The following is a 26,502-nucleotide window of genomic DNA, read 5'->3' as shown; positions in this document are numbered from 1 at the left end:
AAGGTATTGATCTGCCCCGACTTCACTTTTTTGCTTTATTACTAGAACACCTTAAATGAAACTGTGGGCATTTGTTTATGTTATTAACCACAACAGAGAAATTGAATATGTCCAGATGTTTGGTTGTCTCCTATATTATGAAGCATAATGCATTTCTGGATCACAATATTCACTATAATAAAAAAAAAAAAAAAAAAGGTAACATCACATGAGCATGACCCAACATTTGGTCCTGAGAGTTTATAAATTAAACATGTGAATTCGATACAACTGCATTAGACTGAGTTAAAGCGAGGGAGCTTATGAGCTTATGATGTCCTTTTCAAATACTGCATCCTGAGAACAAACTGTTGACCACATTTGTAAGCACAACAAGATACTGATGTCCAGATTTCCAAAGAGGCATCATCAAAGAAGATCACAACCTCAGTTGCTGAATACATCACATTTAGAAACGACAGCCCAGTCAAGATGAACGCTCAAACAGATGTAGAGGAGAGGAAGGGAACACGATGATTTGTCTATGTGTGTCTCGTAAGTTCACATTTTTGATCCAAGAGCAGTCTGCTGGGAATAGCAGGGTCCAGTTTGCACAAGGGAAAGGTTTAGAAGGACTTTATTTCCCAACGTGCAACTCTCAGTTGGGGTGTGGGAGTCTTCTCAGTTGTTTGAAGGAGATGTAAATTGAGCAAGGCATGCTGAAAGCTGTAGTTTGTGGTCAGTGCCTAAGGAGCAGCAATATCCCACAATTTCCAGAGGAAGCTCAGAGACTGTGTTTAAGGCAATAGTGTGGGGCCTCTAGATTGGTGGCACAGGGGACGGCCTTGCTTTCTGAAATAACAAAACACAAGATTATGATGTCTTCAAAATGTTTGTATTGATTAACCAATCCAAAAGCTCTTAACATTACAAAGGGTGCACAAAAAAACAACTCAATATTGTTTTTTTTTTTTGGGGGGGGGGGAGGTTGTATCCTGCTGTAAAGACACATTTACGCCTTAAGTCATGCTGGTCTAGGTTGGTTAATGCTGGTTAGTTCTAGTCTAGCTCATGGGTTCTAAACCCTGCTCTTGGTATGCAAGTATCCTTCAAAGTTTATGATGCACTCCATACAAAGTCAGATGTAGGATATTCCAGCCGATCTGCAACCATAAAATCCTTCCGATGGTGGGAATACCCGATTTGAAGTGCTCCACTTCCGACCTCAAAGTGTTCCAGTCAATTATACGGCACGGTCAAAAGAACACACCACAAGATGCTGCCATGACTCATTAAGAAAATTCAGTGTTCTTATGGCAATTATGGCAAAAACATAAAAGTCATGGATACAAATTCTTGCACTCGCTTTTAAAACATAAGCAAAAATAAGGTATGATCGATCTCCCTCGACTTTACAATTCAGATGTCCAGAGGTTATTTTCAAGTAGGAGGTGGGAGAATTCCCAGTTTCGGGTTGTCTGGAACACAGCATTAGCTCCAACACTGATCAAACACACCTGAACCAGCTTTTCAAGGTACACTCTGCAGGACAGTGGCTCTCCTAGAGCAGGGCTGAGATCCCCTGGTCTAGCTGGTGGACCAGTATCACCTAGTGAGGCTGGTTGACCAGTATGGCCTTTGTCATGAAGCTGATTGACCAAGGAAGTCTAAGCTAGTCCAGAACCCTAGTGGGGACACCAGCACACCAACATACAATGCTGGAAAGTAGACCAGCATCCAAAACTCAACATATGCTGGTCTTTAAAGCAGGTTTTCCTGGTTCTGTGTTAGAAGGGTTGAAAACTTTAGAACTCTCACCGTGTGTATGGGCTTTAAGTGGGGGTCAATGCTTTCTGCATACCACTTGTTGGAGGTGTAATTCGCTCTCTGCCGCAACAATGGGCACCTTGTTGGTCAGGTGGTAGTTGATCAGGTGACTGATGCTCTTAAAAAGCATGTCTTTAGTCCGAACCTAGTGGAAATGGAATATTAAAAGTTCATGAAAATAAAATGTGCCAAAGGTTTGCTGCAGGTTCACCACTGTCTGTGAAGGGCTGCAAACTTCTGGCAATAATTTGTGGAAACAATTTTTGTTTAATGCAAATTTGCCACATATTAACTGCCCCTGCCATTTTTTGCAAAGGAACCAATTGTGAACCATACTGGAGTCTATATGATCCGTACCCCTGCTCCCTCTTTTTTAAGTGGACTTAAGTGTGGTTTCGTTGAGTTCAAAAACTGCCTTCGTACAACCAATGAGCCAAACTCAAAGAGACTTAGATATGGACCAAAAGTTTACAGTATGGTGAGGTATAAAGCTCCACTCACCACTCCCTCTGGATCCACCAGCAACAGATGTTTGGGAAGTCCACACTGCATCCCCGTCAGCACATACTGACCCAGGTTAGTAGCGCTGTCCCGCACCAGGAAATCTCCATCTCGGCCCAGTAGATTCTCAGCATCCCTGCGGCTCATGCGGCCGTGGTACCACATCTCGCATTGGAGCTGGTCCTCTGTGGGGGCCACAGGGGCTCGCCGCCTTGGGGGGCTCGGCCACTTGTCCTCCAATACACAAACTCCACTTGCCTCGTGTAGACGCAAGGCATCCTCAAACGGCCCTGTGTGGTCGTAATTGGTCAGCATAGAGGATGAAATGCTAATGCAAAAACTATTTTCTATAATGACTAGCCTAGGCTGGTTTGTTGGTCTAAGCTGGTCTCCCAGCCTGGCCAAGCTGTTATTCAGCTGGTCTAGATCTGATTTTGCTAGTCTGAAACGTGCCCACAACACCTTTAAAACCAGCAAACAGACTAGTCAGATCATGTTAGAAGACCAACCAAAAGCAGCAAACCAACTAATGGCTGGTATAAGATGTTTTTTCAGCAGGGATAAAACCCATTAGAGTGTAAGGCATTTTCATTATTTATTATCACTCATATTTATAAAATGATAGAAGGACTATGTAGTGAAACTCACTCATGTCAAAGATATCTTTCTTGGGGCTCTCGGGTCTTCGTCCTCCTCGGGCGACTGCCGAGGCCTCCAACATGTCCAGATTCTGAGTGTTTACGTACAGGTGTTCTTCATAATCTCGGCTGCCAGGAGGATGACCATCTGCTCGCAAGTAACCATCTTCTGACGTCAAACCTATAAGTGGTCAGGAGAAAATACACTTAAAAGTTCCTTAAAGGTGAAGTGTGTAATTTCTGTGGCACTAGCATCACCAAACATAATTGCAAGAACTAATACAAATGTCTCTGCATATTAAGTAGGTATCAAAGCAAATAAAGGAGAAAATATCATTACATAACACAATAATTAAAGTCATAGTTGTCATCAGGGTGGACGACAAGGAATGTCCTCTGACAATTTGCACACGCACACACAAACACAAAACAAACATTTAGTTCATGATAAACAATAATTTACCAGGTCCTGTAAATCAGCGTCAGCCCTGATTAGACCACATGAAATATAAATGACATAGCTTTTTATCAAAAATGATTTGCAAACGTAAAATGTATGGTGAATTGACTTTGTAATAGTGCTACCAAACTGCTTTCCACTTGATTTTTTTGTAGATAGATAGATGGATGGATGGATGGATGGATGGATGGATAGATAATTTTTTTTTTTTTTTTTTTTTTTTTACCATTTTTGGAAACGTTACCAAATAGCAACTCTGTACCACAACAGAAAATGGTGCAGAAAACATTATACATTTTTGGACTAATTAAATAAAATGAGTGAATAATTATCATATTTTTATAAATATGTTACCATTTGACTACACTGTACCATACAGGGTTAATACATTGTTGTCATTCCTTTAAAACTTCACAGTAACAAGACATCTAGACAGTAACATAATACTGATAATTAACCAGCAGGCGTCTCACTTGAGCTACTGTTGTTCTCTGTATTCCAGTGAACTTCATAACACAAGTGGGCGGCAGGAAGGCTGCTTGCATCTCTTTTGCCCGGTGACCCCGTCTAAAAGAATAAGCACAGATCTGAGATCAGTTTGTAGCTGTGAATACAGAATATAAGTAACGACCTGGGCTTATTTTAGCGAAACAGAGCTCATTTGGACTTTATAATAACAAATTTAGCCTCTCTGTATGGTATAATACTTCCTATCCATATTAGTTTAAAGAAATCAGGACACGAGGAACCAAATTTTCCTTGAATTTTTGACATATAAGAGGTCATTGTATTATAAAAACATACTGTAAGTTTCAAAAATGGAAACTTCCTCCCCACTGCAAAAAAGAGCATTTGTTGAAACCAAGCTGCCTAAAACGACTCGCTCTCTACTTCCTCCATATTGTGATGTTACATTTGCATCTGACCGCCTCCACAACAACACATCAAAGCCTAATTTACATTATCACTTCCATAGCCCGCCTAGTAGCAGTGAGCAGTGAGGTGGCAAGTAGAGAGAGCAGTTCAGTCAAGAACAGAGAGCCAATCATAACAGTGGGCATGTACTGTAAAGTCTTAAAGGAGAAGCAGCACCAAAATCTACTGTTTCAGACAGAGGGTCAGAATGAAGGTCAAAAATGCAGTGGCGGAGCTAGGGGGTGGCCAGGGGGAGGTCGTGGCCACCATGGACCGAAGCCTAGCCACCCCATTGGCCACCCTGCTCGCAACTGCTGCTTTGGTCATTTTTTGTCTTGGGCACAGTTTAGTTTTTAGAGGTGGAAACTACAACCGCAACACCCCCCCTGGCTCCGCCCCTGCAAAAATGATCATGTTTTACAATTATAGGACTGTTTTCTGTACAAAAACCTTTACTAATATTATAAGTGACCCTTAAGGAACATACAATATTTAAATAATAAAACAAGGCATGTCATGATCCCTTTAAATGAACTCTGGCATATAGATAGAATGCAGGTTTTTATTGAATCAATCAGGCCAGTAAAACAAGATTAGGAGTGTTTTTTCAAGTCCAAACCAGAGCTGGAGTTACTCGCTTCAGGCAGGCTGATCAGTAAATGCCACTGGGTTTATATTTGGCAGACTCAATATGAAATTCACAAAAGGTACTTAGAAAAATTAAATGATGATAAATGGTTTGACAGGCCAAGTTAAAGGGTTAAATATGCATTGATATTGAAGAATTCCCAATTTCTAGCAAATGGTATAGTATTTCGCCTTTGCGAATACATTACCTCATTCACAAACGTCTAAGTCTGGTATGAGCATTTCTATATCTAAAATAAGTTGTATAGACCTGTGCGGATTTGTTCTGTGGTTGTGTATGGACGTGGCCCAGTAGACCCGCAGGAGGCCTGAGTCTGGAGTCCACCACTCCCCCCACCGGCGGCTCCTTGCCTGGGATGCTATTGTAGTAATCGTGCTCTGACGACTCCTCATCATCACCCCACGCTGAATCCTCTGTTCGTATATTCCTAGCATAACCATTATAAATAAACAATACTTTAAGATAAAGATATTACTGGTGCTATTTTTGCATGACATAAACAACAATTGAGTTTAGCACACTAAATAAACACAAAACATTTTCTTAATCTGTATTTTTGTCTTCTTTTCTGGTTAAAATATCTAAACATCCTTAAAGGGATAGTTCACCCAAAAATGAAAATTCTCACATAATTTACTAACCCTCATGCCATCCCAGATATGTATGACTTTCTTCCTTCTGCTGAACACAAAGATTTAAGAAGAGTATCTCAACTCTGTAGGTCCACACAATGCAAGTGAAGGGGTATCAAAACTTTAAAGCTCCAAAAAGAATAAAAAAGCAGCATAAAAGTAATCCATATACCCCCAGTGGTTAAATCCATGTCTTCAGAAGCGATATGATAGGTGTGAGTAAGAAACAAATAAATATTTAAGTCCCATAGACTAACAATGTAGGTGGCAATATGCACAAAGAATGTGAATCGCCAAAAACAAAACAAAAAGAATGTGAAAGTGAAAGTGAAGATTTATAGTAATAAAGGACTTGTTTTGGGTGAGATCTGTTTCTCACCCACACATATCATATTGCTTTTGAAGACACGGATTAAAACACTAGAGGCTTATGTTTATACTTTTATGCTGCTTTTATCTGCTTTTTGAACCTTCAAAAATCTGGTCACCATTCACTTGGACCTTCAGAGCTGAAATTTTGTGTTCAGAAGAAGAAAGAAAGTCATATTTCATTTTTGGGTGAACTATCCCTTTAAAACAATATCAATCTACTAAACGCAAAATTGCACACAAAATTAGGAGAATACTGTATATCTTCAATTAAGTGTATTTTTAATACCCTATTAGCAATATAATCTAATTTTAGTTAGGTTTATGCATAAAACAAGAAGAAACGATTTTCCAATGCGGCAAAATCAAAAAATGTTCTCTGAGATCAAGTCTTAATATCTTAGGCAAATTTTCTCCTCAAGTAAATTTATCTTGTTTTAAGGTGTTTTTAAGGTAGGTAGTGAATAGGTAGTGAATACTGCATAGCGACAATGACTTGAACCCGAAAAAAATAAATGATCTGTTGTGCATGTGACACTGAGAAATCTTGTGGTTTTTGAGAGCTCCTTAAATTAATTTAGCTTTAAATAATGGTCTCAGGATGGGATCAGAACAGGATGGTGATCTGAAATACGACCTGTGTGTATCCTGTTTCAACCATAAAAACAGCAAAAGAAAAATGATTCTCTCGGATCTGAAGCCCTGCATTGACTGCAGGTGAAATGACCACCATCACTTCCATGCTGTGATGGATCCATAGGCCCAAAATGCAAACATGCACAAAATATGCGCTGATATTGCATGTCACTATATTATCTGCTGCTGTTTTCACCAATGTTTTATAACCAATCATTGTGTTGAAGTGCAATCTCACCTGTCCATAGCGGGAATGGCTTTGGGTGGGCTGTGTAGGAACTGTTTAAACTGCAGTTCGAAGGCCTGGCCAATGGTACTGATCACATTTTGGGCAAGACCATCAGAGCACTCCAGGATATGACACGCTAGAAGGATGAGAGCCAGGGCAAAGTGATTAACATGTGAGAAATCTGGCTCTTGTGTTATATCTGTGAGCAATAGAATAAAAGTACCTCTTTGATTGACAGGGTCTTTGGCTACATAAGCAACGTAATCAGGCGTATCCTGAAACATAGGATGAAACTCAGAGTAAGCATCAGAGCTGATTGGCTGGCATGTTGTAAACAGAATGGAGAGTAGCTTTCAGAGCTGCAAGAAAAGGCAATAAGCAAGCTGAAGTATTTTAGAGGCCTTACCGAATCTCCACCAGATGCGAAAGAGATGGACTGCATGGGGTGGTGAGCAATCACCTGAGAGAAAAAGATAGAGTGAAAGAGGCTGTGATATCTGTATCACTCCAAATAAAAAAAAGTCAGCATCACTTCAATATGGAGAAGGCAAAACAACTGAGATATAATCATCTACAGACCGACAAATGCATTGTGTGTTCTGCATACACAAAATACAAAACAATACACTAAAGAAATCGAAACGGTAGTGTAGTGATGATTGGTAAATTTTTTAGCTAAGGATCAGCTTTGTTTAATATAGCTGCCGATATCAAACGTTCTGTGAGAGGTAGCGGGAAGGGCTGACCTGTCGTGTGGTCGGGACAAGCAAACTCAAGCCATCAATGGAGATGTTGACGCCGATGCTCATTCCAGCAAATCGCAGGTTACTCTTCCCCATGATGGACTGGAGGGTTTTGTTGGCGGCCTAGAAACGGGACAGGGCAGTAAAATATGCATTTAGATGTTTAGGCTACGTATGCAGTGCAAAAACCTCTTAATTAATGAGTATTTTTGTCTCATTTTCTAGTAAAAATATATATAAAAAAATCCTTAAAGAAGATGCATTTACTTGTGAAGCAAAATTGTGTGAGATAATAAGACCTTTTTTAGAGAATTTCTTACCCCATTGGCAAAGAGTTTTTCTTGTTTTAGCATAAATTTAACAAAATTGAGGGAGGTTCAGGAAAATTTCTTGCTCAGTATTTTTGTCTTGTTTTCCAGTAAAATATACAAATATTCTTATTTACATGAGACAGAACTTTACTTTTAAGAATATGTAGGTGTTTTACTGGATAACAAGACGAAAAAATGCTGAAAAATAAAAAAAACATGAAAATACACACAATAAATTATTTTGCGGAATATGGTTAAAAATTTGCCAATGGGGTAAGAAAAGAAACATTTTACACAAGAAGACATATTTTTTAAAACAAGTCTTATTATGTCAGACAATTTTGCTTTTTCAAGTTGTTTTAAGGATGTTTATACATTTTACTGGAAAATAAGACAAAACTACTGCTTAAGTGTGTACATTTTTAAGCTCAAATGTGCCATTTTTGTGTTGCTAATGTCAAAAATAATGATTGTTTTCAAGCAAGTTTCCCAAACACTCCTCCCATTTTCCAGTGGTCAGCAAACAGATAATCTGTTTATGTTATTGGGCTGGTTGGGATGCTCAAAAACACACTTCAGTTCCAGAAAATGATTTTGTGCACAAAAATGATATGGGAGATTTTCTTTCTTACTTTCCTCTTCCAGGCAACTTTTCCTCCTGGTACGGCTTCACACAGCCTGTTGATGGCCTCCCTGTGCCACACACACACACACACACACAAACACACATACACACACACAGAGTAGTTTGAGAGAAGTATTACCAAATCTCTTCAGTCTTCCCATAAAAACCATAATAAACTATTTTTTTCATGAGTTTAAGCGAGGTCACAGTGTGAAAATATGTCAGGAATGAGCCTGAACATTCACACAAACAGGACAAACATCTCATCTAAACCGTTTGAATGCTAAAATAGTGCTTAATCAAACGGACCAGGTCAACAAAGCCATCCATCTCATTTTAATGTCACCACAAAGTCCAACGCCATGCTCTGTGCTTAGAGGTCAACTAATGAGAACAGAGCTAAATTTACCATCAATGCCCCATATCTGCATTATCAGTTCAGACCTACTTTCAGAGACCAAAAACTAGATTTGTACATTTTCTGAAGAAAATGTGAGCGGTGCTTGCCGTGCAAACGCTCCACCATGAGTCTGCAGTTGCTAAGGTGTTCTCAATGGTTGTTAATGTGTTTCTAGTGCATTGTTAGGTGTCTGCTTTCTGGCTCGAGTCAAAAGAGACCACCTAACAAGTCTCAATGATATTCTGGTTCCAAAATATGGCTGGGTTCCCTCCTTCATTGTTAGTCTATGGGATTTCACCAGGTGAAACTAATAGGGCTGATTACTTTAAGTAATAGCGCATCACTTCAACAAGGTGCACGATTTAAGTTATCAGTTATGTCCATAGTACAAAATTTTAATACTTATGGGTTGTTCATCCTTAACCCTAAAGGGCAAAGTCTACATTGTTTTTTTTTCATGTGCCATTACGTCTCGCGCACAGTGTGCGTGACGCACGTTTAGTCATCAACACAATATGTTTGGACTGTCCACGTGCTGCCTAGATTTCTAGACATGCAGACAGTTTGCTTCTTTGTGTTTCGTTCATGCACTGACTGTGCTAAAAGATAATCACAAAGCAGTCGTATAGTGTGCATGCATCAAACACATCCGTATGGGCTCATAACATAACAGAAATACATTAAAACAAAACAAAAAACTCAACTCCTAAAACAAAACAAAGTCAACTACCAAAAACAAAACAAAAACTGTTCAAAACCTAACAAAACAAAAACGATAGAAAACAAAAACAGATAAAAACAATACAAAGTAGAACATATCAAACACAACAAAAACAGATCTAAATATATCAAAACAGAACAATAAAAAAAAACTAAACTAATAAAACAAAACAAACAAAAACAGATCAAACAGAACAAAAACAAAACAAAAAACAGATAAAAATATAAAATAAAATAATGGAGGTGTGTATGTTGGCGTGGGGGGGTGGGGGAGGTATTTGTGGTTTAAAACATTTAAAAAAAAAAAAAAAGTGTACTTTTAAATGCTGAGTGCTCGATGTGCACAAGACGGAACAGCACAAGGAAAAATTGAAATGACACTGTTTTAATGACAGTGGAGTGTTTGGCAAACTCAGAGGAGCATCATGGGTTATGAGGACTACAGAGGACTGACTGACTTCGAAACGCATGTCTGATATCAAATATCCCATTAATATTTTAAATGTGCCAACTCTCCCATAGAGGACTTTATAGGGAATCTTTTGAATAAATGATACAAAAGGGCAAAATGTGATTTTGATGACTGCGATTGTGTAAGTGTGTTTTGGGAAAGTATTCGTTGTTGCCAGATGCCAATGTGCCTGTTATTTTTTTACTTCATACTTTACAGAAATTGCCTGTTGGCCACACTACATGACAATGACAGATGAGAAAGCCCACCCACACTCTCTCTTTCCCCGGAGCACTGCAAATCAGCTGATTTACAAGCAGTTTCTCCAGCAAAATAGATTCTAGGGTAGTCGTTTTCAAGCATTCCCATTATAACTAGCCTGCACTTCTTCAGTGATGTCATAACAGACTGCAGATCTCGACTCAAAACTAACCACTCTTCTCCAGTCCTCTCTTTTTATCAACTCAAACTCCACCCATGCAATCTGCATCATCTTTATGTCCCAGCAGGCCTCCATAGTCATTAGTGGGAGTCATTAATAATACATGGCTATATCACTCCGTCTCCATCTCGATTGTTCTATCTGCACTTTAGGCCATCATGGGCCATGTGGTTCGGGTTACTTCTGATCGATGAGCAAAGGAGGGAGGGGGAGTCTGCTGTTGCCCTCGGGACTTTGGAGCTCCGCCCTTCTGCTCCCCTGGAAGAATGCACATGCTTGCACAGATATACATAAACACATATGACCTACTGCATGCAAACTGACTTGTATGAATGCATACATACATAAGTACAGACAGAGTAAATAAACCACACCAAGAGTAAACCACAAAAATGATAATCTATAAACTATATCACTCAAATAAAATAGCTTAGTGTCACAATTAACTTTTATTTCATCGTCTGTCGATGCCATGCACATTAAAAAAATTTGTAAACAGAAAACAGAGCATAACAAAACAAAACAAGATCAAAACAGCAAAACAAAACAAAAACAGAGCAAAACATAACAAAAACAGATCAAAATGGAACAAAACACAACAAAAACAGACCAAAACAGAGCAAAACAAAAATAGAGCAAAACAAAATCAGAGCAAAAAAAAAAAAAACAGATCAAAATGGAACAAAACAAAACAGATCAAAATGGAACAAAACAAAACAGATAAAAACAGACAAAAACAAAACAAAAATAGATCAAAATGGAACAAAACAAAACAAAAACAGACCAAAACAGAGCAAAACAAAAATAGAGCAAAACAAAACCAGAGCAAAAAAAAAAAACAGATCAAAATGGAACAAAACAAAACAGATCAAAACAGAGAAAAACAAAACAAAAACAGATCAAAATGGAACAAATCAAAACAAAAACAGATCAAAATGCAACAAAAACAAAACAGATAAAACAGAAAAAAAGAAAAAAAAACAGGTCAAAACAAAAACAATACAAAACAAAATGGGGGCGACGGGTGAGATTTTTGTGGTTTAAACTTTGATGTAGATGTACTTAAGAAAAATGTATATATAATATATATATATATATATATATATATATATATATATATATATATATATATATATAGGGCTTAAAACTGATCCAGGTTCAGTGCAATCCAAACAAAAAACAAAATTTACCTTGTGACCTGTGTCCTAGTGTTGAAGTCCAAAGATCGCATGGATTTCAGAACCTCAATGCAACCCATATACTGCAAAAAAAAAAAAAAGAAAAAAAAAGAAGAAGAAGAAAACAGAATAAATAAAATGAGAACACATTACTTTCATGATGCTTTATTAGTTTTAATTTCCCAGAGGTCATCATTGCTTCATATATATCTAATTCCTGTTGGCAAGACCCAGAGTCCACAATTTAGATGCTTTGAGGCAAGACAACAGCAACAATTGTCTGTCTCTCATTCACACACACAAACAAGGGTGGTTTAACAGCACAACTGCACAATAATGGCAGCAGGGCGCATGTAGTGTTGTATATGTGCGCCTGTAGACTAACAGCATGTTATTACAGATAAATACAAAACGTATAATCTCGGCGAGACCTCTTGTTCTCGGCGGTTCCGAACAGGACAGCCTAATAGCTGTATTGGGGAGGGTAATTACCGCAAAGTGTGAGGAGATTGACGGCAATAACCGCATCATGGCTGGAGGGGGTGGACTGGGTAAGAAGTATAACGGCAATTCGCCCCTTCTGGGACATGCTGAAAGTGCTCTGCTGAAGGTGCTGTTGAATATCCATTCGGTATTTAGTCACTAATGTGTCCAAGAATGTCACAGGAACATAGTGCAAGATGGTAATGCATCTTCCGCGCCTTCTCTCGGTTTCACAGTGCGACATACACTATATTGCCAAAAGTATTCGCTCACCCATCCAAATAATTGAATTCAGGTGTTCCAATCACTTTCATGGCCACAGGTGTATAAAATGAAGCACCTAGGCATGCAGACTGCTTCTACAAACATTTGTGAAAGAATGGGCCGCTCTCAAGAGCTCAGTGAATTCCAGTGTGGTACTGTGATAGGATGCCACCTGTGCAACAAGTCCAGTTGTGAAATTTCCTCGCTACTAAATATTCCACAGTCAACTGTCAGTGGTATTATAACAAAGTGGAAGCGATTGGGAATGACAGCAACTCAGCCACTAAGTGGTAGGCCACGTAAAATGACAAAGTCGGGTCAGCGGATGCTGAGGCGCATAGTGCGCAGAGGTCGCCAACTTTCTGCAGAGTCAATCGCTACATACCTCCAAAGTTCATGTGGCCTTCAGATTAGCTCAAGAACAGTGCGTAGAGAGCTTCATGGAATGGGTTTCCATGGCCGAGCAGCTGCATCCAAGCCATACATCACCAAGTGCAATGCAAAGCGTCAGATGCAGTGGTGTAAAGCACGCCACCACTGGACTCTAGAGCAGTGGAGACGTGTTCTCTGGAGTGACGAATCACGCTTCTCCATCTGGCAATCTGATGGACGAGTCTGGGTTTGGCGTTTGCCAGGAGAACGGTACTTGTCTGACTGCATTGTGCCAACTGTGAAGTTTGGTGGAGGGGGGATTATGGTGTGGGGTTGTTTTTCAGCAACTGGGCTTGGCCCCTTAGTTCCAGTGAAAGGAACTCTGAATGCTTCAGCATACCAAGAGATTTTGGACAATTCCATGCTCCCAACTTTGTGGGAACAGTTTGGGGATGGCCCCTTCCTGTTCCAACATGACTGCACACCAGTGCACAAAGCAAGGTCCATAAAGACATGGATGAGCGAGTCTGGTGTGGAAGAACTTGACTGGCCTGCACAGAGTCCTGACCTCAACCCGATAGAGCACCTTTGGGATGAATTAGAGTGAAGACTGTGAGCCAGGCCTTCTCGTCCAACATCAGTGTCTGACCTCACAAATGCGCTTCTGGAAGAATGGTCAAAAACTCCCATAAACACACTCCTAAACCTTGTGGAAAGCCTTCCCAGAAGAGTTGAAGCTGTTATAGCTGCAAAGGGTAGGCCGACATCATATTAAACCCTATGGATTAAGAATGGGATGTCACTTAAGTTCATATGCGTCTAAAGGCAGATGAGCGAATACTTTTGGCAATATAGTGTATGTCTGAATAAAGGTGCTGTGGATGTGTGTTTGTGGTTACCGATGCTTATAGAGGGTAGTCTCAAATCATTTATGATGTCTTGGGGAAAGAAAAATTATTTTATATGTCACTAGATGTCACATATTTGTGCCAGGTTGTCTTTTAAACAAGTATCTTGTTCAGAAAATTCTGTCGTCAGACAGACTCACTTAAATCCGTATAACTTTCTTACGCCGGTTTCACATATCCTCCATGAGCATTGCATTTGGGGTTTCACATTGGCCACATCTCTTTTCTAGGTTCCTACGGCAACGGCGGGCAGTCAAGTGCCCTTGTTTATCAGCGTACTTGGTTGTGATGGGTTGATATATCAAAGTAAGTCAGTCCACTCGGAGGTCATCTTTGAAATGCTCTAGGGCAGGCTGGGCAGCTTTTTCTTTGTAAACAAGCGACATAAAAGTACAGCTCCTATCTACTTGAATGGAGAAAGACTGAAATTTCCAAAAATGTTGGTCAAGATGCAGACCTAGAAATTATAGTGTATAGTTGGTTCAGTTTAAATATTGTTTATTTGTTTTTGTGTCTTTTCTAAAATCTCCTGATTATTTTAGTTTTCTACTGCACCCAGAGTCGCTGAGTTCAGCATGAGCCGCGCGGCAATAAATAGGCTCAGCGCCTATAACCAAAGTCTTTCTAGCAAGTCAGTCCACTGGCGGCCATCTTTGGAAGGCTCTCGGGAGGCTATTTCCAGTCATGCCAGTGCAGCTCCTATCTACTTGAATGGAGAAAGACCACAATCTCAAAAATGGTAGGTTAAGATTACGATCAAAGAACATATTTCAAATCAGCAATAAAATCTGACAATACTGGTATCATAAATTGTAATTCTTTACCTCATATTACACTACAAAATGCAATTTTCCTGGCTCGTGTAGCTAATGTGCATGTGCGTTCTAGAGATGATGGACAGGTGATGACAGGTGCCTCTGCTTCTGAGATCGTCAATCCGCACATCTTATCACGTGGCTTGTTGTGCATGACACCGCGGAGACTCAGCATGTGGAGGCTCATGCTACCCTCCGCGATCCACGCACAACTTACCGCGTGGCCCATTTGAAAACGAGAATCACTAATTGCGACCACGAGGAGGTTACCCCATGTGACTCTACCCTCCCTAGCAACCGGGCCAATTTGGTTGCTTAGGAGACCTGGCTGGAGTCACTCAGCACACCCTGGATTCAAACTCGCGACTCCATGGGTGGTAGTCAGCGTCAATACTCGCTGAGCTACCCAGGCCCCCAGGTGATTGGCTCTTTTAACTGTAAGGCGGGACTTCCTTTCTACACCAGTTGACCATTGTGTGCTCAGAGCTCCTTGGTTGAACGTTTCAATTTCTCACATTAATTTTAATAGAAGTGGCCCATCTCTGCTAAATATTCTTTGGTATTACTATCCGCTCACTGCAGCGTCTGGGACGCTTCATCTCGCGACTCGAGCCTTGTTTATACTTTCACCTGGCACCGGAGACTGCACTCGCACCTCCTTAAATTCGAGAGGCGTTTATACTTGACGCGCCTGCCATTGTACTATTCTGTGAAACGACAGGGGGCAGCCCAGAGAAAATATCATCTGAATCAGCAGAAAGTAGTAGTGAGAAGTAGTAGTTTGCCAGTCAGACACAACTACTTTGCATTGTCTCTGAACATGTTTAAAAATATAGCCAATGTTGCCACACACAAGTCGTTCATTTTTTAATGCGGCGCCACGCGCACTGTTCCTTAGTTACAAAAAATGGTATGCACATCGCCGCGCGAATGGGGTCTAGCGAAGTCAAAGCGCACATCCGCCAACGCCACAATGACATCATTTTTATCGCACGCAACCTCGCGAACTCGTGGACGTGGCGAGTATAAACCAGGCTTCACGCCTGCAATCTGAAGGGTGTAATCTGTTAATATGGGTGTCGAAACGAAAACGCGCTGCTCACGCCCTGCTCACACCCAGCTCACGGAGGATATGCGAAACCGCTGTTAGGTGGAACACAAAAGGAGATGTTAGGCAGAATGTAAGGGACTGACAGCCTCAGTCACCATTCACTTTCATTGTATGCAAAACAACAACAACAACAAAAAAAACTGCTTACCTCTGCCCAACATCTCCTTTTGTGTTCCATGGGAAAAAGAAAGACAAACAGGTTTGGAATGACGTGAGGGTGTGTACATGATTACAGAGTTTTTGTAATATTTGCTGGTGATTTGCCTTGTTGAGTAAAGGTAAAATAAAATGTGTCATTTTTTGTTCATGTCAACATTTAGGCCACATCAAAAACTAGTTCTTGGCTTTCTTTTTCCGGTAATCGAATTCTTCTGTGTTTTTGGGGAAGTCCCTAACAACTGATTCTGACCTTGAAAAAGTTCCGTATGAATATAAATCAGTCCCTTAGTGTTGCATTATCATGTTTTCAGCACTCACTCCTTTCATAAGGCACAAGGAATGAGTGCAATACACAACCAAAGTGTCTTAAAGGGATAGTTCACCCAAAAACTTTCGTTTCAAACCTGTATGACTTAAATTTTTCTGTGGAACACAAAAGGAGCAGTGTTATAGAATGTACAGGCCACACTTTTCTATACTATGAAATTGAATGGCAACTCAGGCTAGCTCCAAAATAAAAAATAAAATAAAAAAGCCTGTAAAATTAGTCCATGAATCCATACAATAGCTTTGTGGAAATAATACAAATAAATAAAATAAATAACAATGGGGAAGTATGGTAAAAGGAGTCCATATAATCTATTGTACTATGTTACTAAGCTATGTCCTACTCAAAATCAAAATAAAGAGACTGAAAAAAAGGAGTCCATATGAAGCCATACAGTAGTGTCATGCAAATAAAATAATAAAAATAATGTGGAAGTGGTGGTCTGAGGTATTTGAATGGCATCTCAGCCTGTCAATCACCTTAAAAGAAGTTCAAAGGGAGCCATACGATAGCTTTATGTAATGAACATATTAAATAATTTAATAATTACTTAAATTTCAGTCTATTCATCACACAAAGCTATCATATGGCTTCAGAAAAATATAGTGCACTACTTCTTTTGTGAAACTTTTATGGTGTTTTTTTTGTCATTTTGGTGCTCAACAGCCCGTCACCTTTCACTTTCATTATTTGGAAAAGAGCGGCCAGTAAATTCTTCAATATTTACCCTTATGTGTTCCACCAAAGAAAGGAAGCCATATGAGTTTGGAATGAGATGAGGGTGAATAAATTATAACTTTTAAAGTTTCATTTTGGGTGAACTTTCCCTTTAAATACGCAAAGATCACAGGAATCTAAGGGCCTTCTTTCCAAGCAGGCCATGCGTGCATCTTATCAAGATTAATCGACAGTGGAAAGTGTTCAATTAGTGTGATGAGACATCTTCCTTCTATTTTACTCTATTTCTCCCTCTCTTCCTCTTTTTCTCAAAGACCTCACTGTCACACAATATGCCGTGTGATGAATTTGCACTCTTCATAATGACGCTCTCCTCATGGCAAACGCTGAAACGAAGTTCTAAAATATATTTCCAAGAAATGAAATTAGGGCACGCAGAAGAAATGGCTACCTCTACTGACAACCAGTCCATACCTACGATGCATATTAGTGGTCGACTGATAATGGATTTTGCCAATACCAATAATTAAAGTGGTGGGAATTGCTGATAACCGATTAACTGGCCAATCGTTTTTTAAATCTAACTTATAGAATGATAAAGAAAAATGAGTCTTTCCTTACAATGAAGGGCACAGATATTGAGGCTAAAAGAGTCCAAAATTAATACAATTCCAAAAGCAGTTTATTGTGCAACCACAATCTCAATAATAACTAGAAAAATTTAGATTCGGTGCATTACGGTGGACTTTCAACTTTAAACAAGTCCGAAATAAACTGGGGACTCTTATTTTGAAATGACTTGGCTAACTTACAATACTCTATTTCTAATTTAAGTATTTACCAAATTACGCTTTTTGCAGCCTATATATTCACCAGGTGAGTTTATATGTATATGTTTCACCACATGAGGTTTACTGATGAGGAATAGAAAAAAAAAAGAAACTATCAGTTATCAGCAAAAATCTATGCCGATAGTTTCTTTTTAAACTATCGGCACTGATTAATCAGCTAAACTGATATATCGGTCTACATATAATGCATATTATTATATGGATGATGTTTGTACAACTTAAACACTTGTCCTGTTGTATTAAAACCCATGAGCAATATCCTCCTGACAATATATGTGGGTTACAGACTTAAAGGTGAAGTGTGTAATTTTTTCGATGTTAAAATACTTTCTTAAATCAGCTTAATATGTGGAGAGAACTATAAGTAAGCTATTTGTAGGCTGATTCCCTGAAAAGTGTGAACACCACCTCTGTAGCGCTATAAAAACATTAAAACGTTTCTTTGAGAATACCAACTGCCCTGACATAGCAACTTTGGTTAAACCAATGTCGAGAGTTTGGGGCGGGACTATCTGTTTGGTAACCAATGGAAGACGGACAGTGTTCAAGAAATATTTATTTCAAGTTAATATTTTTGCAGTTCCATTTATTTATGCTAGTGGAGCAGAAATTACACACTGTCCCTCTAAGATCACACCTACATCTTTTTCTCAGAAAGGAAATGTTTGCATATGAAGAAATGAGCAGTGAAAATTTTCCTTCCTATAAAAAGAAGGAGATATAACCTACGTAATTCATGGGCTGCTTTTAAATAGACTTCTGTTCTTAGAGAGCTTGTCATCTAGGATTCGAACAAATTAGGCTATAAGCATTGGGTTTATGTAACAGTTTGCACAAAAGTCCTATTCACTCACAGAAATGCGGTATTTAAAAGCAGTGGTTGTCAATTGGTGTTGCGACCCAAAAATGGTCTGTTCTGAAAAGATTGCAATGGTGACAGCAGGGAAAAAACAATGCCAAAATCATATAAGAAAATGCAACTAACCATTTTGATGGAAAACTAAATCTTATCAGCTTTTAAAAGAAAAAGCGTTTCATACCATTTCACTTGGTGTTGATGTCAAAGGCTGCACCAATAAAACTCTAATTAAACTCAATCAAAATCTGGTAGAAGCTAGTCAGATTAGACTGTTAGATGCTAGATGCTAACATGTACAGGCTACGTGAATATATAAGTAAAATAAGTCAAATATATAAAATACAAATTAAATAAAAATTTGCTAGCAATGAGGGTTAGTGTGGTTTTGTGCAGTAAATTTTTTTTTATTTGCTGCCAAGAGCATTAATCACTGAAACAGACATTTAGAAACCAATAATAAACCAAATAAATGTAAATGTTTTAATACTGTGTAAAGGGCCACTTGATGTCCAATATAAAATCTGGGTTCTGAAAAACCTTTGCTTTTGTGTAGCTAGCTGCTAGCTTTCGTCAACACCGTAGTCAAAATTTTAAGCCCAATCTAAAAATCCCTTTATTTGTGGTGCACCAATATGCCATGGTGTTATTTGACTAAGAGGTGCGCCCCCCTCTTCCAGGTCTACTTCCTCTGCTACACATGTGATGCAAATGACTGTGATTAAACGTAATTGAATAAACGAATGAATGGTGCCCTAAGTAATGCAATTAAGGAGCGTACACAGGCCCAGTCTAGGCTAATGGAGAGAGAGAGCTATGTGGTTACAATAGATGGTGGGGTTAGGAGAGTGCATGGGCTGAGGGGTGAGAAACTGGATTGAGAGAGGATTGCTGTCATTGACGTCAAATAGTCTGCCAGTGTTAGTAACACTTGACTGACCAAAATGCAGCCCAGAGGGCAAAGAAATTGGCTTATGTCCACAGCATTTCACAAACTGCAAGAGTAACCACAGGGTCTTGGAAAACAGCATGTCTTTGGTTAGCCTATGTGTTGTTTTGATGAGATAATATAACAGGATTTGTCTACTTTAACAACTTATAACTTAAGTATACAATTGTAAACAATTCTTGTATTAGGAATAAGTGTTTAAGTATTCAATGTGGACTCAACAAAACTTCAAAAGTGTTGTCTCTTGGTACATATGAATCTGCCTTTATAACATACCTATTAATATCTATGGTGGTTATGGCCCTAAAAAACTAATTTTATTATTATTCCTGAAAAAAAGAAAGAAAAACACACACATACATGCAAACCCTTACAAAAACCCTAAACTTGCCACAAACTTGTCGCAAATTTGCCACAAGTTTGCAGCTCGTTGTTTTCTCATGCAAATGAGCTTGTGATTTGCCGCAAATGTTTGCCAGAAGTTTGCAGCTTTTCACCGCTAGTGGTGAATCTCCGGCAAACTTTTGGCAACAAAGGACAATTTGCCACAATTATCAGTGGTGAGTTTGCAGCAAATTTGCCATGAACTCTCGATTTTTGAAAGGGAATAAGGCTGTATTGATCCCAGAGGGGGTGTTTCTGGAATTTTGCAGTTTCCATCTGGGGATCAAATTAAAATTTTTGGGAAAAACAATCACTCCATTTCCTATCATAAACAATGACCACCATCCTACCTTCCTTCAGTTATACTGTAGTTTAGTTGTTTATGTCTGCTGTTTGTTTACTCATAACTCCCCTTGCTCTGACGCAGCAGTCACTGTACCACACAAAGCAATATATCTGGATTAAATGATATATTCCTCCTTTCTCCTCGAGCAATAGCACTCATAACCAGTATGCTGCTGCAAAGAGAGCCTCATTGTTCTCATATCATATGCAGTTTTGCAGGAACCCAGTTGCAAGATGTTCCTGTTGTTTACAAGCTTGCAGTAGAATTCATGCAATGACAATCAAATCCCTCTATGCTTCTTTAGAACTGCATATAATGGTGCAATGAATGTAAACAGGTTAGAAATTGTCAGATGATCTATAAATGAGACTGCAGTGAAGCCGTATTGAGATTGGCAAAGCAAATGTAGGTGGAAATCATGATTAGATCTCAAGCTGATAAACACAGGACTCACCCTGACGATATAGGAAGCCCCCATGCTGCTTATCTTCTTGTCTGGGTGCAACCACCCCTGGGAAGGCTTATTGATGAAGCTGCCCTTCTGGGTGCAGTTATCTCCCAGCCATATACCCTCCACCCTGGTCCTCCGGTTCATCCCTGTCCTGAAGCTCCCAGAGCCCCCTGGACTCCTCTCGTTAGCCCCTGCACTGGACTCTCTGGGACTGGGTGATCGCCCGGTGGCCCTCTGCCGCCTAACAGCCTGTAGGGAACAAGGGCCCACACAAACAGGGTCACAGGAGTTAAACACAGCTGCAAGACTAGCCACAGGACCGCTGGCAGCAATTGCACCCCCAGAAGCGGGTGCAGAACTCTCGGATGCAGTCGCCCTGCCAGAGTCCTTGCTGGAACCAGAGCTGGAGCTGCTATTGGAGGGGCTTCGGCTTAGCAGTGAGTTGGAGAACTTCCACTGGGGCATCTTGGGGATGAGCATGCAGAAGGTGGTGGTGTTGTCCTGCTCGCCGTCCAGCCCGGGCGATTCGGCCAGCACCTGGTCCGAGGGCTGAGGAAGGGAAGCGGTCTCCAGGGGCGGCAGCACCAAGCCAGGTGTGGACGAGGAGGCCACCGGCGTGGCCACCACCTTCTCGCTCATGGCTAGGCTCTGTATCAGGTCGTCAGAGGAGGTCACAGAGTCGTTCCGGAAGCGGCCATACTTGGACTTAAGTAGCATGCCCGGAGAAGCAGTCCAGAGCAGAGAGTAGAGTGTGGGGGGGGGGGGGGGGGGAGAGGGGAAGGGGGAATGGCTAGGGAAAGGGGAAAAGGAAAGATGCAGTGGAAACAATGGAGAAATCCACAAGAATCCACTGGGAGGTGAACCTTCTGTCTGTGGAGTGAGTCTTGCCCTGCGTCCTCTTGCACACATACACTCGTCCTCTCTCTCCCTCGCTCTATCTCTGTTATCTGACAGCTTGCTCTGTCCCTTAGTGTGGCTCGTTTAATCCCTCCCTCCCTCGCTTCTTCATTCTCTCTCTCTCTTTCTATCTCAGCCCTGCTCCCCCCTCCCTTGATGATGTCATAGTGTTATGGTCTGTCTATTAGATCTGCCCAACCCAGCTGCATTCAGGCAACATTAGCTAATGCACATCTGCCTGTGTACCTCCATAGAGCGTCAGGCACATACTTTTGTACACATACACACAAGCCAGCACGTACAAAGCTACGTTTTCAGTTCATCAGCAGTAGTTAAAGGTGATTTGTATTTTTTATGTTAAAATTCCTTTTCCTATCCTAGTTTAATATGCAGAGACAACCACAAGCAAGTTGATTCCCAATAAAAGTGTAATCATTTTGCGCTAGATGCAGTTTGCTAATGCTAGCGGTGTAGAAACTGCGCGCTTCAGCTCACCAATGGAAATTAATGATTACAAATAACACAACGAGTCAAGACCAAGAGTAAAGTCTTGTCCCATAACATCTCAGAATGTCACTTGTCTTTTCACAATGCATACATATGAGTTCTATGTTTTTTGTGAAGTGTATAATTTCTTTGCAACTAGTATCCCTAAAGGACATTAAGAAAATAATTACTGTTTTCAAATAAGTTTCCCAAACACTCTCCATATCTTCTATTAGTCGGGCAAACAGATAGTCCTGCCCCAAACTCAACACCATTTGTGTAGTCATTGTTGCTAACTTGGGCTGGTCAGGACTCGGGATGCTAAAAAATTCAGAGCAATGCTTTGCTAGTGCCACAGAGTTTTCAGAGAAATCAACCTACGAATGGATTACTTTTAGTTGCCTCTGCATATAAAGTGAATTTATTTATATATGTTAAAGCGAAAAACTAAAAATTACACTTCACCTTTAATACACAATACAATTATAAAATAAGTTAAGTACCTAACAAAATTGGGTTCTCCATTCACAATGTGTTCTTCCCATTATGGATAATAGAACCATTTTAAAGCTTCCCTGGTCTTCTCTTTCTGTCGAATTCAACAAAGTCAAGCAAACAGATGAGTTTATTTTATTTATTTTAGAGGACTTGCGCAAGAAGAGGTGTCTGTTTAACAAATACGTCTCTTCCTTTGAACTCTGGCATTACTTTTTTCTTTTTCGCAACAGCCCAAAAAAAGTAAATGCAAAGATTCCACTAGGCAAAATAAACAGGAAGGACCGAAATATTATATATTCCGTTACTGTTGCCTGTGGAAACCACAGCTCTGTGGTGTTGACAAAGTCACACTTGCTTCGTGGCTCACAAATGTGCCTTTTTATAAGCGTTGCATTTTCCTAAATCAACACACAGCTCTGGGGTGACCTCTCAGAGGTTTAGTGCAGAGATTTTTTGTTATTTTTTCCATTCGTCGCACTCCTTGCACGCCTAGCTAGGGTAATTTTAGTGTCGAGAATAGGGTCACTGTGACCATTTTCAATTAGTTAGAGTATACGTGCAGGGTCACAATGTTGGATCAATATCTTTGTTAAGTGCAAAACAGCAAAAGAGAACACAAAAGAGAAAAGTATCAGGAAAAAGAGAAAACAAGACTTCATCATTCATCACTCATTTATGTCTCTGCACGGCCCCTCTGGGAGCCATAAATGTTCAATTCTAGAGCTCTCTGGCCCTTTCTCCTTATTTACGCTTACTTTGTTCATTTGTTTAGAAAGACAAATAGGATGTAATCTTACATCTTAGACTAAGTTGAAGTGAGTTAAATGTAAATCGTCACACCTCACTATAATAAACTATACACTAAAACAGTGGTCTTCAACAGGGGATCCATGGCGATACTGCAGGGTGTTCGCCAATTAAGATTTGATCTCAAATTATTTTTGTGGAAAAAAAATGTATAATGTGTGTTAAGCAAAAATACATATTACCCGGTCAGTTAACTTCAACCAAAGCTCAAGTTAAAAAGCTAAATATTTAGCTAAATGTTTCACTGTCCCTTAAAATTAAAATGTAATATACATGTGTATATGTACTGATGTACAAGTATGACTAATGTATGTACATCAATAATGTTTATTTTAATGGATCTGCAATGCAAGTATCATAACAGTATGTAAATACACTGGGTATGGTATTAAAGGCTAGGCTTAAAATGCAAAACTCAATTTTATACAGAATGTAACAGGGGGTCCTTTTACCACTCAGTTTAGTTACAAATATAATCATTTGTCAAATTAGCCATAAAAAGAACTGGCAAAAAATAACCGGGACAAAGAGGCTAATATTCTGCAATTTGTTGTTTAAAAGGAATATTCCGGGTTCAATACAAGTTAAGCTCAATCGACAACATTTGAGGCATAATGTTGATAACAACAAAAATTTATTTGAAATCATTCATCTCTTCTCTTCTTAAAAAAAAAAAAAAAAAAAAAAAAAAAGGCAAAAATCAAGGTTACAGTGAGGCACTTACAGTGGAAGTGAATGGGGCCAATTTTTGGAGGGTTTAAAGGCAGAAATGTGAAGCTTATAATTTTATAAAAGCATTTACATTAATTCTTCTGTTAAAACTCATGTATTATTTGAGCTGTAAAGTTGTTTAAATCGTCATTTTTACAGTCGTTTAAGGGTTTCAGGGGATGTTGACATTACATTGTCATGGCAATGAAGTTGCAAATTGCACATAACTTTACACAGAAAAGGTAAGTAAGTGATTTTATCACACTAAAATAATTTTAACAAGCATATTGTTTACATTTTGTGGCTATACTTTTGAAACAATAAGTTTTTTAACGTTTACCGACTGGCTCCATTCACTTTCACTGTAAGTGGCTCACTGTAACCCAGATTTGTGCTTCTTTAAAGAAAAGGTGGGACGAGTTGAAATAAATTTTTGTGGTAATCAACATTATGCCACAAATGCTGTCGACTGAGCTTACCTTGTATTGAACCCGGAATATTCCTTTAAGGCAATTGTAGGATAAACATGTATATTAATAATATTTGTGGTGAAGAGCCAAAAAGCTGAAATGAATAAAAGTTAAAAACATTTCACTTACCCAAAGTAGGCCGGCACAAAGGGAAAAGTAGCTTTTCCACAAGAAGCAAAAATAGATCTGTGACATTTACCATGCTAGCAATATGTTTTATGCTAGTATCTGTCCTAACACATTGTCATGACAGTACATGTTACATTGTGGTCAATGTGGATAAAATGGCATATTAATATTTGCCTGTTTAAAGATACCATCAAATCAGGTGACCTGGCATAAACCACATCCTCATTCAAAGGACATAATGAGCATGCACTTGCAACGTTTGTTGCTATTTATCACAAAAATCTCATACACTAAAATAGTCTAAATATGGAATGTATAGGGCAAAAAAAGACAAAATGCAAATGAATCATAACTCACCAAAACTAGAGATGTTAGCAAAGCAGGATGCAAAGACAGCCTTAAATCAAGTCCCCAAAATCCATGCAAACTGACACTTTTGACATTGAAAACAAAAGTGTTTTTATAGATAGAGAGATGTGAAGTTTGAGCCTGACGGGTGAGAAACCACTCGAACCACAGTGTAGAAACTCTCGTTTGTTCTTGCTCATGAAGGCACACCATTACATATGCAGACCTCCTCCAATGACAGATCCAATCACATTTCTGTTTTTTTGGTCTTCTATTGACCAATGCCATTTTTTGTCAAGTTGCAAAAGAAATAAACTCTGTAGATCTAGAATATGAATTGTGCAACTTTAGGGAAATAATGATAATATTAGTAGATGCTGCTAAAACTTGATGGTGTGAAATCATTTGAAAAATAAAATAGCACTGGAAAAAAAAGAGTACATTTTCACTTAAGCAACAGACTGTCGGTGTAATCCGCACATGTGGGATACTGATAGCAAAATATAGTGTTAAAATGTACACAAAATGATTCGTTATTTGAATGCATAGCTTCAACAACAGTTATTTCAAGATACTTGTGAAACGGAAACTGTGTAATTCATTAACAAGAGAGTCACCCACTAAAGTTAACCTTTGGTTAAAGTTCTAGCAAGTCCTAGTTCTTTTAAACAAAAGTAGGGTACAATGTGGGAAAACGAATGAAATAAAGGAAATGTAACCAAAATGTAAACATTAAAATCAGGAAAGTTTAGTAGCCTTCACTATAACCAAGTGAAATGACCAATATGACATTTAACTACGGCTGCCCTATATATTACCAAGCCCTACAATGCATATCAATTGTCACATAAAAGGATAACTAAAATATTAATAAATGAAATACAATCAGTTAAGTATAGCCTTCTGATGCCATACTTGCTTTGCTGTGCTTAAATGTCTACAGCAACAAAATGTGCTTGTTAAAAAGGTCACAGGAACACTGTGGTCAAATCAGCAACCCTGACATCAAAACGTTATAGCATCTGAAATACAACAGACAAACAAAACAAAGAAAAGAAGCGTAGGACTGCTACCTCAACAACTCAAAATGCGTCAGTTTTTATATTCTTAAAAAGCGTGACCTGTGATGTAAAAAAAAAAAAAGAAAGAAAGAAAGAAAAATCCTAACATCATCCTAACCTCAAACAATCACTGATTTCCAAGCACACCGATTTCTGAGAAACGTCTAAGAATTTTTACAATTAATTTGGTGTTTGTTTTGAGAATAGAAGCTTCTAAAACAAGCTCTGGGTTTCATGTGTCAAAAGTTACAAAACATAAAATATAAAATTAATATTTACACTGTAAAAAATGGTAACCTGCAGTTGTTACCTTAAGGATGTATTTCTACTTCTTAAAAATACTTTTGGTGTAACCTAATGTAGTCAGGTTAATTTAGTCATGTGTAGTCAAGTGAATGGGACCAATCCGTAAACGTTACAATACTCACTGTTTTA

At 39.1% G+C, this 26,502-nt stretch overlaps 1 protein-coding gene across 3 annotated transcripts; it reads right to left on the bottom strand.

The window, feature by feature from the left end:
* Positions 1 to 4: 4 nt before the first annotated feature.
* LOC127438117 (SHC-transforming protein 2-like) lies at positions 5 to 25,157 on the bottom strand. Of its 3 annotated transcripts, none has more exons than XM_051693398.1 (14): positions 25,016 to 25,157; positions 20,664 to 20,909; positions 11,718 to 11,788; positions 8,522 to 8,582; positions 7,582 to 7,701; positions 7,242 to 7,295; positions 7,059 to 7,110; positions 6,845 to 6,971; positions 5,219 to 5,396; positions 3,879 to 3,972; positions 2,956 to 3,126; positions 2,308 to 2,597; positions 1,798 to 1,951; positions 5 to 831 (listed from the first exon to the last, which is right to left on the bottom strand). In XM_051693398.1, exons 2-13 carry the CDS (start codon positions 20,802 to 20,804, stop codon positions 1,823 to 1,825), a joined length of 1,488 nt encoding a protein of 495 aa, XP_051549358.1. In that variant the 5' UTR covers positions 20,805 to 20,909; positions 25,016 to 25,157; the 3' UTR covers positions 5 to 831; positions 1,798 to 1,822. The 3 variants fall into 3 exon arrangements, with proteins under 3 accessions (XP_051549358.1, XP_051549357.1, XP_051549356.1); XM_051693397.1 differs by lacking the exon at positions 25,016 to 25,157 and adding an exon at positions 24,659 to 24,778; XM_051693396.1 differs by lacking the exon at positions 25,016 to 25,157 and having other exon boundaries at positions 20,664 to 21,805.
* Positions 25,158 to 26,502: the final 1,345 nt, after the last annotated feature.

This window comes from Myxocyprinus asiaticus, chromosome 49 (assembly GCF_019703515.2).
Source record: "Myxocyprinus asiaticus isolate MX2 ecotype Aquarium Trade chromosome 49, UBuf_Myxa_2, whole genome shotgun sequence".
In the NCBI taxonomy this organism is placed as follows: domain Eukaryota; kingdom Metazoa; phylum Chordata; class Actinopteri; order Cypriniformes; family Catostomidae; genus Myxocyprinus; species Myxocyprinus asiaticus.
This window is presented reverse-complemented; position numbering and strand designations above follow the sequence as displayed.

What these genes read in the sequence shown, in the direction of transcription:
- LOC127438117 (XM_051693396.1), bottom strand. Translation starts at nt 21,569, where the DNA reads ATGTGTGCAAGAGGACGCAGGGCAAGACTCACTCCACAGACAGAAGGT. An exon ending in AAGTTGCCTGGAAGAGGAAA is followed by an intron (nt 7,702 to 8,521) that starts GTAAGAAAGAAA and finishes TCCCGTTTCTAG; the next exon opens with GCCGCCAACAAAACCCTCCA. An exon ending in GAAAGATATCTTTGACATGA is followed by an intron (nt 2,598 to 2,955) that starts GTGAGTTTCACT and finishes ACGACCACACAG; the next exon opens with GGCCGTTTGAGGATGCCTTG.